The sequence below is a fragment of the Podarcis cretensis genome, assembly GCF_951804945.1.
Source record: "Podarcis cretensis genome assembly, chromosome: 3".
Classification (NCBI taxonomy): Eukaryota; Metazoa; Chordata; class Lepidosauria; order Squamata; family Lacertidae; genus Podarcis; species Podarcis cretensis.
In genome coordinates, this window is record NC_137172.1 from 47,356,025 (window position 1) to 47,370,569 (window position 14,545).

Below are 14,545 nucleotides of genomic sequence, written 5' to 3' on the forward strand. Positions count from 1 at the left end.
ATTCTACAACTGTGAATCTATAGACCATCTGTCTTGCAGCTTACTGTCATAAGTAATGTGTAATTATCTAAATAATATTGTGTCTGCTTCTGAACTGGAATTGGCGTTTTACTAAAAGTATTAGTCCACGTCTTTTGAATGTAATTGAATTATATGATGATTTCTCGCCCTTCCTCTCTTTTCAGGAAGGCTTTGACGACTCCTTTATAGAAGAGGCAATTTTAGCACGACTTAAGGATGATAATCTAGATGTGATTATGTCATCTCTTGATACATTGGAGGTAGGCCTTCATCTCTTCAAGGGCCCAGAAATTCTTGGTATTTATTATCATTTGTGATTGCCTGTCTTACGATGGCATGCGTTTCTGGAAAAGCATTCTTTTTTAGGTATCGGCCATGCAGTAAGATAAATATCATACTAAAGTATGTTTGATAGTTCTCGGTTTCATCGCTTATTCTTAGGTTGCAGTCCTATCACAATGCATTTGAGAGCGAATGTAGACAGTTCTTACGCTCAGGAGTTAAAGTGTTAAGATAATTATTCCAGGTTGTGGGTGTAGATATCCTCTTAACATGTTATGGCTTTGTTCACTTAGTTTTAGTGGAGACCAATGATCTGTCTTGCCACTAAATTAACATAAAAATTCAAGAGATTTCCTTTTCTCTCCCTTGAAAGAGAGGAGTTTAATAACAATATTCACAGAGCAATCTAGAAAATCCCTAGGTTTTTCTCTTCAAAAAAGTTTCCCGTGAATATAAAATGCACTTCTTGAAAATATTTTTTTAGTAAATCTGAAATTTTGCTTTAGACCGACACAATTGCTTCTAGTTTTTGTCCATGCATATGTGGTTTTTTTAATACTGGTTCCTTTTTTCTAGACCTGGTTGCTTAATTCAAAGACTTTTGATGAACAAATTGGCTTCAGTCTGTTGTGTCTTTTTGAAAGAGCTGAACTCTCAAAGGATGAAAAATGGTAAGTGTTCATTTCTACAGTTCCCTTTTGGATTTTTTAAAGGCAGCCTTTGCGAAGGGTCTCTTCATACCTTCTCAGAATTTTAGTTATTTTACAAGTTTCGTTTAATTTCTTGTCTGGAGATCAGGTTATACAATACACTTTGCGGATTTAGTGGCATATTATTACTTACTTTATTCCGGAATCATTGTGTGTTGAAGGAATATGAATTAAGTGGTTCCCATCTGACAGAGACTTCTGCTGGCATTTGCTGATTTCCCCCTTTCCTCTGCAGCATCTTCTTCAGAGGGAAACTCCAGAATAGTGTGGCAGGTGGCACTGGGGAATTGACAAATATCACCTCCCCCTTTCTTCCACTGGATTGAAGCCAAGGGTTTAGTTACTCAAAAAGAGGCAGTGGCAGGTTTCCTAGCAATAAACGAAGAGTTAAATATATAGCATCTTCCATATCTTCAAGCATATAATGCAAGAAACTGGGATTAGTGTTTTAGAGCATAACGTTTCCCCAAACAATACAAAACCTGTGTTAATAAGCTCTGCTAGTAGATGCTCTTCAGCAATGCAGTCATCAGCTTCCATCATATTAAATAACATGCCAGTATTAAAATATTTTAGGAAGGGGAACTGTGTTGCAAAACTTGATTTTGGAGATGTAATCTAAAAGTACTCATTGTTCTTCCTTCCATGTGTGTGCTAGGCACAAGATCCTGGAGACTGCAATACACCTTTTAATCAAAGAAGAGATTCTTAAAGAGAATAAAGAGCTCTTAAACCAATTAGTCCTAAAGGCGCTGCCATTTATAGTCATAACCAGCAGTGATTCTAACTCTGCTGAATGGAAAGTGGCACGTTGTGTAGCAAATTCTGGTCTTTGCTCCCTACATCCTTTGCTGAAAGGCTGGCCAGAAGGTAAGCCGTTAAAAATAAAAAGATGGGTTCCTAAAATAAGTGACACAGGTTTTTTGGTAGCATTATTCACAAGATAACAAACTTACATTTTTCTTTTAAAAATGCCCGAAAAATGTGGCTCAAAAAGAAGCAAGATGTTTTTGTTATTTTTTTTATTGTTCAGAAACATTTTATCGGTAAAAACTTAGGTTATAGTCAAACAAAATTTATAATAGCATTTTCTTCATTCAGGGAATATAAAATTTTATTTTTAAAGTGTGCATGATACAAAGAAGAAAGGCTTAGGCAACGTGGAATAATTTCTTACAGTAAAAAAAAAGGCAGGGATAAATGTACAGTCGATATGACTTTAGAAAAACATCAGTGACATTGCATTTTTGAACATGAAGTGAAGAAGACTATGCTGAAGGCAAAGGTTTTGCAGAATTTAGACAGTCTGCCATTGTCCTTAACCATACTGCTTTTGATGTTGTGTCTGATATATTAATGCTATTTTTTGCTTTTTGGTGAAATAGCTTTCAAAAAGGTGGTTAAAGTTTCTAAGTCAGAAGATGTGATAGGTGCATCTAATGCAAAACTGATCAGCCTCTTGTCAGAGAACCTAAATTCAGAGGATTCTTCCTTCACTTTACAAATGGTATGTTTGTAATTGACTATATTCTTTTAAATAAAAAGCTGTTATTTAAGTTGTATGACCAGTAGATATAAAAGATGCTTGATCACAGGCATTATCACAATAAAGCAACTCATAGATTGGGAAGATGCATACTGTAATTATTGAAACCCAGATTGAATGATGGACACGGAATGCTTACTTTGCACAATTTGCACTGCCTCACATTGAAGAAAATATGCAGAACAAGCATATGCGAAGCTCCCTTGAGCAAAATTATTGTCCCTGATGTGGTCTGCTCTGAACAGCAGCAACACCCCATGGTCCCTCGGGGCATTTATTTATTTTAAAAAATTATACCACCTCCTATTTTAAAAGCTCTAAGCAGTTTCTATAAAAATGAACGCAACAAAAATCCAACAAAGTTCAGTAACATTTCCTTAAAAAAGCAAAATGCCAGTTGTATTTCACAAATAAAATTGAGCAGTGTACAAAGACATGTTAAAAATTAAGAGTTACATTCCAGGGAAACTTGTGTAAACAGATACCTTTTTAAGAGGGCTTTAAAGACTTATCACTGTTTGCCTCATGAATTACCGAAGAGAGAATGTTCTGGAGACTGGTTACTAATGATATGAATGATGGCCACCAACTTGGAGGACTTCAAAAGAGAATTAGACAAATTCATGGAGGGGAAAGGATACTAGCCATCATGGCTGTGCTCTGCGTCCGTAGTCAGAGACAGTAACACTTCTGAGTACCAGTAGCTGAGAACCTCAAGAGAGGAGAGTGTTTAGGTCCTGCTTGCCACAGGCATCTGTGAGAACAGGATGCTGGGACACTGGCCTGATCCAGCAGGCTATTCTTTATGCTCTTAAAACACCTTCCCATCTGTAGCTCATTTTATATGTTAAAACCAGGTTCTGTATATGGCATGTGGATAGGGGAAATACACAGAGAAGCCAAAACGCAGATATTGGCCAACCTTCTTTCTAAAGAACTACAGTGGTACCTCGGGTTACATACGCTTCAGGTTACAGACTCCGCTAACTCAGAAATAGTACCTCGGGTTAAGAACTTTGCTTCAGGATGACAACAGAAATTGTGCTCCAGCGGCGCGGCAGCAGCGGGAGGCCCCATTAGCTAAAGTGGTGCTTCAGGTTAAGAACAGTTTCAGGTTAAGAACGGACCTCTGGAACAAATTAAGTACGTAACCAGAGGTACCACTGTAATGTTACAATATATATATATATATAACAGAAAATTTACCTGTGTTTTCATTCCCTTTCAAGGTGGAAGGTCTCATCAGTATTGCTGAGGAGTCTCATTCAGGGCTACAGAAGATAACCGCTCACATTATCAGCTCTGTTCTTGTCCAGTCCTGCTGCAGTAGATCGCAAGCAGAAGAGTGTCGTTTGCCACTGGCTTTGAAGGTCTTCTATCTTTTGAGGAGAAAAGTACAAAAATTTGAAGACACTTACCATGCGGAGGTGAGGACTCCTGAGTTTGTAAGCTTGACTGAAAGAAACTGAGAATTAGGCAGGAAACAGAAGGGATGTTTGTTCTGTGGCAGATACTTCTAAAATCTGTTGCATAGTAATAGGCAGCTTCATTAAGACTTACCTGTATCACTTCAGCTTTCAATCAGAAGTGGTTTTTGCTTACTTTCCAGTACAGCTCTAAACTTGCACTGGTGTACGGTTACGATGCTTGAAACTAATCTAAAACAACCAGGTTTTGGCAAGGTGCTCCTTGGGCAGTGAGCAGGAAGACCTATGCCTATCAAAAAGGGGAAGGGGAAATTGTAGGCTAGAGGAGCATACCGAGGTCCTTCCCTGAAAGTCAGATGTTTGCATGTTCAGGGAGAGAAGCACACAGTGGAATTGGAAACATGCATTCTTAAGATTTTAGGATAATTAACTCAAGGTTTATTTTGAATAGCAACATTCATTTGGGGCTTCTGAATTTAAAGACAGGTGTTTGTGGTATTCATTGCTCTTTAAAAAAAAATGAAGGCAGAGGGAGAACTGCTACATATAAAGAGCGGTGTTTTCATTTTCAGGCATTTCTCTGCGATTTCAAATCTCACAGTGACCTGCTCTTAGAGGCATTAACAACATATATACAAAAGTTAAATGCTGGAGAAGCTGTGGATGTAGAAGATTCTGTCTTGCTCATCGTTTGGCTCAGAAGCTTTATTCAAGGCCTGCTGCCTCCAGATTCCTGTTTGAAAGGTGACTTTTCGGTTGTAAAATGATACTTTTAAAAAAGTCCTGTTGTAATTGCTATGCTCATTGCATCACTGCACATCGTTTTCTAAAGAATGTGGATTGTGGAATGGTGACCAGTGCTAGATTTGTGGCCTGCAGAAAGCCTTGTTCTGTTCTGATCAGTCTTTGCTCCCTTTTTCTGTACATTCATACAGAGTTGTGGTGGAACCCTGAAACTTTAAGTGAAGTGAGCAAAAACTACTTACACCTGCTGTTGGAGCTCTTTGACATTCTGGTCTGTGGAGCTAGTGAGGGAATCTATGCTGATCATTTTCGTGCAATGATGAAACTTCTGTTTCAGGTACCTTGTCCCTTCCTCCACCACCCACACCCTCCCAGCTGATTTAAATCCATATATCTTAGAACTTTTTCCTGGTTTTAATCTAATTCATGCACTTTTAATACATTTATTTAAAATGCTCATTTGGTCGAAGTTTTACTGTAAGTTCCAGTAAAATGAAATGTAGGTGTTTGCCCAGTCAAAACCAGAAGAAAGCAACAAACGACTGATGGGTTTCTGTGTGTGCACACACACCTGTGCACATTCAGGACTTTCCTTTTTTAATTTGAAGGTACATTTGAAAAGTCGAGATCGCGAATTCAGATTCCTCTCAGTCTTATGGACGTACAGTTACAACCTCTCAAATCAACTGAACGTTGTGCTGGATGCCGTGCAACAGACTCGGGCTTTGTACATCGGGCACGCCATGCTTGCATCGCAGTCTGTGCAGAGGAAAAGACAACTGACATCAGCAGATTCCCCAGGTACCTCACACTGGTCTTTTTGTCATATTTTGCAAGACTTCCTCCCCTGTTAGGTCGGTGATTTAGGGGGACAAACATGGCACATAGAAACAAAGGGAACCTGGAAGGTGGGCATTGACAAGGAGATGTAAATTAGTCTGTGGAGGACAATTATCTGCAAGGACCTTCATGCAAACCCAGCCTGTGCACTTAATTCAGTAAATGTGCTGACTCTAAAATCCTGAACAAAGGCAACACCCTTGTGTTACTTGCCTATTTATTTACAACTGTTCATCTGGATGCTCACAGAAAGATGGGGGTAGAATGTTTCTGAAATGCAGCAATTGGCTAGATAAATGGGATTTCTCATGGAAATAGCACATTGTTGTTGTTGTTGTTTTAACAATTGTTAACCATCATTTTTTTAACGGTTTCCTTTTCTCCCTTTCCAGTGGTCATAGCTTTGCTGATCAATTTGGGAAGTCCTGTGAGAGAAGTACGAAGAGCTGCTGTAAACTGCCTTCATTCCTTAAGTGGAGTAAAAGAATCTGTATTTCATCAAATCATTCATCATTTAGTGCAGAAAGCTGAGGAGATAATATCTGACCAAAATTACATAAACCAGGTAAGTCTTGGTGGCAAAATACTGTGTTTCCTGTTTTGAATCGGACATTCACCATACTTGTTTGTCTCCCAGTGATTCTGGCACTAGATGATATTGCCATCTTCAGGAGACAAGTTTTTCAAGAAAACCTCGGACAAGGGTTTGACTAGGAGGCACCACCCAACTTCCTCTCTAAAGCCATCCTTTTTCCTGAGTTGGTTAGAGAAGGTTATAGATGACAGTAGCCACATTTGAATGATCAAATAAGATGAGACGTGTGAGGTTTTTTGCATCCACCTTTGGGCCTCTTGCTTCTGCTATGAGAGTCAAGCCAGGAAGCTGCAGCTAGCCATAGGTGACAGCATCCAAAATAGGAAACTACAGTTATTGGCTTTCAAACAGCTAGAATAAGAAGTGATGGTTTAAAGTTGGCTTCCACTTTGTGCTTAAGAAGTGGAAACAATGGTTAACAGGAGCTTCCTCACTTCCTCACATGAAGGGAGGAGTGAAGTGGGAGTAAAGGGATTGCATTGAGGGTTCATAAAAATGGTACATGTCTCAGCTTATTAAGCTAAGATTTGATTGTCCAAGTAATGTGGGTAGTGTCTGACTTTCTCACTGGGGAGTTTAATGCTTTTATCCAGCATTCCTACAGAGGCACTGGTCTCTGAGCCCCCAATGAGCTCCATCTAGTTGCTGACCCAGATCAGCTCACTGGTATCCTGAGGAACAGAGGATGATGAAATGGCGAAGTAGGCATCTAGGGTGCAGATGGCAGAAAACATGTAATGACTCACTGAGCGCTGGTGTGAGCCCATTTGCAGTCTTACTCTGTGGCAGCATTGTCAGCTACAACAATATGCTTCTCTATCAGCATTCCATCTGCTCAGTAGCATCTGATGGTGAAGGGGTCTTGGGAAAAGTGTTTTCCGATCTCAAACATTCCAATTTGGGGCAAGGGGGTGGTGTCCAGACTACTCAGAACTGTGTTGGATAATACTGATTATACAGCTATTGTGCTGAATAGTTCCTGAATGCCTTCCTCCCCTTTTGTTTTATAATTTAGTGCCTTCATAATTTTTTTGAAGTACAACAAACTCAACACAAGCAAAAGACGCAGCAGCAGAAGTTGTCCGGAGCACTGGAAGCATTACTTAAGTGTGTGCAAACTACCAAATGTCCTTCATACGTTGCAAGGAACCTGATGAAAATTCTTCATGAAGTCAACGGCCAGGTGTGTGGAACGCATTATGTCAAGCTTCCGAAAATGTGCTTGCCCATCTGGAAGCATTTTGTTGTGGAGTGGGACCTTGCTGTTCCTAAACTAAATCATGACTTAGATTATTTTGTTTCACAAAATGTGGAATGTGCACATTTCAGCTACACATGTGTATATTTCAGCTACAGTCAAACCAAATGGCTCCATTTTCAAACATTTCAGCTCCCTAACGCAGAAGCCCCGGAAATAAATGCTCCAGTTTTCGAATGTTTTTCGGGAGCCAAGTGTCCGACGCGGCTTCTGCTTGAGTGCAGGAAGCTCTTGCAACCAATCGGAAGCTGCACCTCGGTTGTTGAACGTTTTGGGAGCTGAACAGACTTCCGGAACGGATTGCATTCAACAACCAGGGTTTGACTGTAAATGCAAATTTTGCATTCTAAACTAAGATGTAGAAATATGGGGAGGCAGGGAGCTAAGATTTGTTCTGTCTGTTCCTGCAACTGCTGTATTACTACCTCAAATCACTGTGTGGTAAACTGTGATGCTCCTTTGGAGGTGTCCTTTACATTGAAAATTAAAATCCAAAGTATGGAAATTTGGCTCTGTGTGTGTGTGTGTGTGTGTGTGTGCGCGCGCTTCTAATTTTTCCAACAGTTTGCCAAATATGCCAAACTGAAGCATATGTAGCAAGGGAATAACACATGTGTAACTCCTTTGGGATCAGCCAACCTTGACCCTCTTCTGAACTTTTACCTTAGGAGTCTACATCTGGGCTCACCAGCATGGCACCCCTGGACCCATATGTGAACTCAGAGACTTCTCTTACACCCACAGGGTCCCCTCCACCTGCTGAAATAAGCCTTGAAAGAAACATTCTTTTGTTGCCAATATAATAGGTTAAGTGGGGTGGGTGAAAAGGTGTCCATGGCAGTTTCTTCATTTTGAAGATGTTTCCATGGACCCAAAAGGATTGGTGACCCATAAATGTTTTGAATATTTCCCTTTCGGGTACTTCTGTTGCATGACTCTATGCCCTTTGAATGTAAAATATATATTTCTGAATGCTTGTTAAAGAAAGAGTTGATCTTGAACACCTTTTCTGCTTTCAGGTGGTGCTTTCTTACCTGCTGCCTGTCCTGGATCGATTATTGGAGAAAGCTCTTAAGGGATCGGAGGGGATGTTAAAAGATGAAGCTCTTCTTCTCCATCTCATCCTTGGGAAGTACAATGAGCATTCGGCTGCCCTCCTTTGCACAAATCAGCGCTGTCTGGATTTGTTCATCAAAGCTCTGCACGTCTCACAGGAAGTCTACAAAGGATTGACTTTCCAGATTAGAGCTCTTGGGCAGGTGAGAGAGGGGGCGATTGAGAGTCCCTGTAGTTCTTCCCGGTGGAATTCAGTATATTGAACCTTTGAAAACGGGAAAGTTCCTCTTCACCTGCCCCCATTTACCAACAAAAGGTACCCACATCTGTAAAGCGGGAATAGCACCGATCCTTTTCTTTCAGGATGTGAGCAAAATGAATACAAAGGAATGTTTTTACACAAATTATTCTCTTTTTGTCATTTCTAGATTACAAAACCATTCTTTGCCGCATTGCCAGATGGGAAGGTTCAACAAAAGATATTGGGAGTTTTGTTTGATTTACTGCTAAATTGCAAAAATCCACTTTGTGCACAGACCATCGGCAGTGTTTTTAAAGGGGTAAGGTGGTCTTAATCTCTTGGGATGATGAGAATATCCTCTTGCTATTTGGAATTAGTCTATATACAGTCATGATAGGATGATTGTGTTTACATTGTATAAATCACATATTGCGTTGCTCTCAACTTGGTGCTCCATGAAAACTAACTAATGCATGAGTGCTAAATTATGAGATTAAAAGCATGGAACAGTTATTAGAACAATAGTCCAGAAACAGTCTTGCATGTTTGAGTGTGTGCATATGTGTCATTGTAAAGCAAAAAATAATATTGCAGGCAAGTTTTTCATAGCAGTTTCTCCTTTCAAAGCAAATAAATATAAATGTATTTAACAAAGTTGCTGTTTCCATATAAGTATGGAGTTCTTTGGTTGGCTTTGAGTTGTGCTCAAAGAGCAATTTTTTTCCTTCTTTTTTTTAAAAAACAACAACATGCTTTTAACTAATTTTCAAAAAGAACATAAAAATATATTCCCCACCTCTATAACAAGTGCCTTCCTCTCTGTCTCCCTTCCCCAAAATGCAAAGTCTTACAGGAGAACATTATTCTAAAGCTGTAAGTGTGAGTCCAGTGGATGCCACTGTACTTTGTGTTCTGTTGAGTATGTGATGAAGGGATACCATGTCTCTATAAAATCTTCCAAATATTTCTTTCTTGTATAATGTTTAGATTTCAGTTGATGCTGAGCAAGTTAGTGTGGAATTGGAACCTTTACCGAAAACTAAGACTGTGGCTACTGTTCACCAGACAAGAAGGCAGAAGATGCAGCAGCAGAGGTACAAGGCAATAGAACACGATAAAGCCATTTGCAAATCTGTGTGCATTCATGAATTAACATGATTAATATTAAGAATAATTTATTAATCACCTTCCACACAGTTATCTCAAGGCAATGTGTGGTAAAAGCAGCAAAAAAAAAAAAAAACAGCTAAACTAAAACAAAATAGACACTCGTGGCAATGATCCATTTATCTAGCAAGGAAAGCCCATCAGAACAAAAATGTCTTCTCTTGTTTCTGGAAACAGGCAGTAGGTGGCCCCCAAATCTCAGCAGGATTGAGGACATTGGGCCAAGATTGATGGAAATTCTACTCATTGAGGTGGTCCTTGCATTGATTCTGAGGCTGCTCTGTGTCTTGCCTCTCCTATCCAAATAGCCCCACCAAAGCAGCTGATGCTAACTCCATGCAAGTCGGACAGTCCTAAAACTGAAAAATAGCACATATATCCAGGGATATTTATGCAGCCAATCGGAAGCCACGCTTTGGTTTCCAAACGTTTTGGAAGTCAAATGGACTTCCAGAACGCATTCTGTTTGAGAATCAAGTAACATTTAACCGGCAATATTGCCCAGTTGCCTTTCTTTCCGTTTGTGGCCCATCTACTTTTTGAGGTTATTGACATTGCTCACTTAAGATTCATTTAGTAAGGTGATAAATGATGGGAATCTGGGCAGAACCTTCACTCTAGTGTCCCCAACCTAATAGGACCGATTAACAATTTTTAGATGCTGTGAACACTTTTGTATCATGCAGGCATCCAGTCCAGTCTCGATTACAAAGAAGTTTCACTTTGGTGTGCTAGTTCTTCATAGACCATTATTGTATTTTATATGGGTTTTTATTCAGAGAAACAGTTTCTTTTATAATTGATGGGATAAGCTTCTATAAATGGAATTAAATCTCTTCTTTTTCTCCATCCTTCAGAAAAGTTCAGGACCAGGAATGTGGACAAGAAGAAAGCAGTATGAACTGGCACAGAGTCACGCTTATCCTGGAATTGCTGCAACACAAGAAGAAGCTCAAACACCCACAAGCACTGATACCTACTCTCTTCAGCCTGCTGGCTAGGTAATGATGTTTTACTTTAGAGGGTGGCAGAACCATAATGGGGGACCATCCAGCCCTTACATGTGAGGGCCTCATAGCACCAGAGCGTACCCACATGCCACCCCCCTGTGGAGACTGGTCAGAAACATAAAGGGACCTGATGGAGATTCTCTACCCCGCCCCCTGTCATGGATGTGTCCCAAACCAGTATATATGTACCTGGTGACTCAGCAGTTGCCAAATAGCCACCTTCTGATCGCTACCCTATGAAGACTGGTTTTCTCCAGCATTGCTTTTTAACTGTCTTTCTGAATTACCAGATGCCTGGAACCTTCTGCAGAACATGAAAATCTGGAATACACAAAGCAGCTAGTACTTGGTGGCCTGTTGAACATTTGCCAGAAACTGTCCCCAGATGGTACCAGGATAAAAGCAGGTAAAGAAAAAAGACATTTAGTTTTGGATCCCATGTATGAAAGCTTGCCCCAGGCTTTATATACACTTATGCCTTTAAAAAAATAAAAATAAAAAGGTGGTTAGTACGAAAACAGCATGTATTGGCATGTGAATATAACAAGGCTTGTTTCTAATATTGAATTAAGCCTGGCTGTGCTTTCAGTCTTTGCTTTGCTTTTCGAGGTATCCTTGATGAAGAGAAGTTCAATGTCGAGCTGGTAGTCCAGTGCATCCGGGTTTCAGAGATGCCTCAGACCCATCACCATGCTTTGCTCTTGCTGGGTGCAGCTGCAGGGATGTTTCCTGTGAGTACAGGCTCTGCCTTTTTCCTTCTCATGGCTGTTATCAGGGAATGCAACTGAAATTGGTTTCTAAGAGGAAGCAAGACTCTCAACCCTTCACTCCTTTTTTTTTTAAAGATGGTCTTCTGGTGTTCCTTTGTGCATTGATTCTAAATCTGATCTCTTTCCTGAGCCATTCCTACGCTTGAAACAGCTTCCCATTTTTGCTTTTCAAGTTGCCTCCTTCAAATCTGATGTCATTGTCACAGCCTTCTTTGGACCACTCTGACCTCCCCAAACCTCACTCTCCTCTACCCCGTACTCCCATCAATCCCTGAATTCTCCCAGAACCATTGTTTTTGTTTCTGGACACAGACTTATCACTTCTCTGTTCTGAATGGCACTTGCCTCCTAACGATGCAGTGTTGAAGAGCTGCTTTTGCTTTCTTCTGCTTCATAAGAAATGCTGTCCTCTCACAGCAGCAAGAAACTCAGCAAGGCTTGTATTGGTAGATGGGAGGGCCCATCTCTATGCCACATATTTCTGTGTTTACCCAGAAGCGCCTATGGTGTTTTTTTAGAAAAGAAATGCAGAGACTTTTGCTGCCAAGATAGGTTCACTCTCTTGCTGTGATGGGTTGTGCAAATGTAGGAAAAGATGGCCAGTTCTTATGAAGCCATTTGGAACCACTCACTTAATTTTTCAATAGAAAGGAAGGAGTAACTTATCATGAGAAGGGGTTAATTTCCTTCATGAGTATAAATCACCCCATGGATGAGCTAATCACAGGTGCAAGGTCAGTTGGTCTAGTTGCTATGGTAAATAGCCTAGTGCCCTGACTATATCTGTGATTAATGTATGTCAGCTCAGTAGTGTTTGTTGCTGTGAGTTGAAGTCTGTTTCTTGTTATGTCTTGAGTTGCTGGGGTTTATTTGGAGCAACTGATACTTTGTACTTGTATATATCTGCATTTGTAAAAGCCCACAAACTGTATATGGCTACATCCATAACTGGTTTACTTAACCTTATCTTCTGCAACAGTAAACTATCTGAACCTTTCTCTCCTTTCATGTGGTGACTGGTACCGGGAGCAACTTCCACTGCGTGTCTCTCTCACCTATGATTCCCACAAAAGTGCATTGTAGGATTGAATACTTGGGGGGAGGGGACAAATTCTAATGTGTTGTGTGAGTGACTGATTTCTCTTCTCCAGGGTAAAGTGTTACACAACATCATGCCCATTTTTACCTTCATGGGGGCAAATGTCATGCGACTGGATGATGCTTACAGTTTCCAAGTGATTAATAAGACAGTGAAGATGGTCATTCCTGCTCTTATACAGGTGAGCTAATTCAAATCTGGGAATGGGTCACTGAAATACCTTAAGAAATACCTCGCTGGCTAACTTTCCATTAAAAATCATTTAGTGCAGTTTTCCATATTTGATAGAGACCCCCCCCAACCCATTTTCAATAGAATCAGTAAAAAACATATGGTGCTGAATGTACTTTTCGTGTTCAAGTTTTCTGTGGTAGTCAACCCAGAATAAAATTTTACATGGTGCAATTATTGGACATGGTACAAGAATGGAGGAACTGTGCAGCCAGAGGGTAGATTATTCTTGATAAAAAGGATAGTGGTGGTTAAATAGCACAGGGCAAGTAACTTCAGGAAAACAATACATTGCAGTGTTCATATTAGAACTTTCTTTCCAGTGGTTCACTCTTTGTCTTTAAGTGGCTACCTAGTCTAACCTAATCCAAACATCTTGCAAAAATGGAACTCAAAAAATAACTGTTACTAGAAAACCATCTTCTGGCTTGAAATTGTACTGAGCCTTATGCCCTGCAAGTCCTCTCTGAAGGTTCTGTATTTTCCCAGTGCAAGATAAACATTAGAGGGAATCAATGTGGTGCCCTCTGGGTGTTGTGAGTGGTCAGGGATAATGGGAATTGTAGTCCAACTGATCTGGAGGGCAAGACCAAGTTGGCTGCGCCTGTACAGTCAAGTGCACCTGGGTATTCAACAAGTTATACTGTTCTCTCGAGTCTTGGATCAGGCCTGACTTCCCTTCTCCTACTGGCTTCTTGCCTCCAGGACTCACCATTAGCACACACAAGCACACTGATAGCTTTTTAAAAATGGATAATCCCTACTCCAGGTCTTTTTGAACATGATCATATATTGAAGTATTCCTGCTGCAATTGCAACTTGGGGTTTCCCTTTGTGTTTGGGGCCTGGTTTTTCTATGGCCTACAGCAAAATGCTGTTCAGGTTGCAGTTTGTACCTACAACATGTTAATTCTTTAAATGTTTCCTTTGTAGGCCGAGGAGGATGGCGGTTCTTCAGAAACTCCAGGGAATGTGGAAGGGGTGGTGGTTAAAATAATCCGCGTGTTTGTGGATGCTTTGCCTCACGTGCCTGAGCATCGGCGCCTCCCAATCCTAGAACAGCTGATAAGCACTTTGGGAGGGGAGCGGTTTCTCTGGATTCTTCTCGTGTTGCTGTTCGAACAGCATGTGACAAAATCTGTGGCTGCAGTAGCCAATGGGGAGAAGGTAAGAGGTGTCTTCTGTTGCGCATTCTTTGTTTAAAACCTTGATCATCTGAAGGGGCGGTACTGGTGGCCCCTTGTGCCGAGCCTTTAGTGTGACAGTCTCTTCCCTGTGGAACTCCTTGCCAGTAGAAATCTGGCAGCAGGTCAGCCCTGATTTCTTTTAGACATTGTGCAATTCTGCTGTTCAGAAAAGGCCTTCAGAACCTAGGGAAAAAATTATCAGCAAGTTTTGTTGATATGCTATTGATGCTTTTGCTGACATGATTATTGTAGAAGGGTTATGTTTTTGTGTAGTATATACTGTGTGGGTTTTTTTTTAGGGAAAGTGTGTTGTGGGTGGCTAATTCCTTTTTTGAAATAATGCAAGTTTCTCTCTTACTAA

The 14,545-nt window shown here is 40.5% G+C and overlaps 1 protein-coding gene across 1 annotated transcript in view; it reads left to right on the top strand.

The window, feature by feature from the left end:
- The window catches only part of HEATR1 (HEAT repeat containing 1), a 43,814-nt gene that overhangs the window by 18,845 nt on the left and 10,424 nt on the right, over positions 1 to 14,545 (top strand). The window contains exons 13-30 of the mRNA XM_079971200.1: positions 186 to 281; positions 880 to 974; positions 1,672 to 1,883; positions 2,399 to 2,520; positions 3,789 to 3,986; positions 4,559 to 4,730; positions 4,922 to 5,067; positions 5,339 to 5,531; positions 5,963 to 6,135; positions 7,181 to 7,348; positions 8,443 to 8,682; positions 8,908 to 9,039; positions 9,708 to 9,814; positions 10,745 to 10,888; positions 11,188 to 11,303; positions 11,507 to 11,628; positions 12,819 to 12,947; positions 13,931 to 14,164. Of these exons, the coding sequence (XP_079827326.1) occupies positions 186 to 281; positions 880 to 974; positions 1,672 to 1,883; positions 2,399 to 2,520; positions 3,789 to 3,986; positions 4,559 to 4,730; positions 4,922 to 5,067; positions 5,339 to 5,531; positions 5,963 to 6,135; positions 7,181 to 7,348; positions 8,443 to 8,682; positions 8,908 to 9,039; positions 9,708 to 9,814; positions 10,745 to 10,888; positions 11,188 to 11,303; positions 11,507 to 11,628; positions 12,819 to 12,947; positions 13,931 to 14,164 (2,799 nt within the window). The remainder of the gene's footprint in view (positions 1 to 185; positions 282 to 879; positions 975 to 1,671; positions 1,884 to 2,398; positions 2,521 to 3,788; positions 3,987 to 4,558; positions 4,731 to 4,921; positions 5,068 to 5,338; positions 5,532 to 5,962; positions 6,136 to 7,180; positions 7,349 to 8,442; positions 8,683 to 8,907; positions 9,040 to 9,707; positions 9,815 to 10,744; positions 10,889 to 11,187; positions 11,304 to 11,506; positions 11,629 to 12,818; positions 12,948 to 13,930; positions 14,165 to 14,545) is intronic.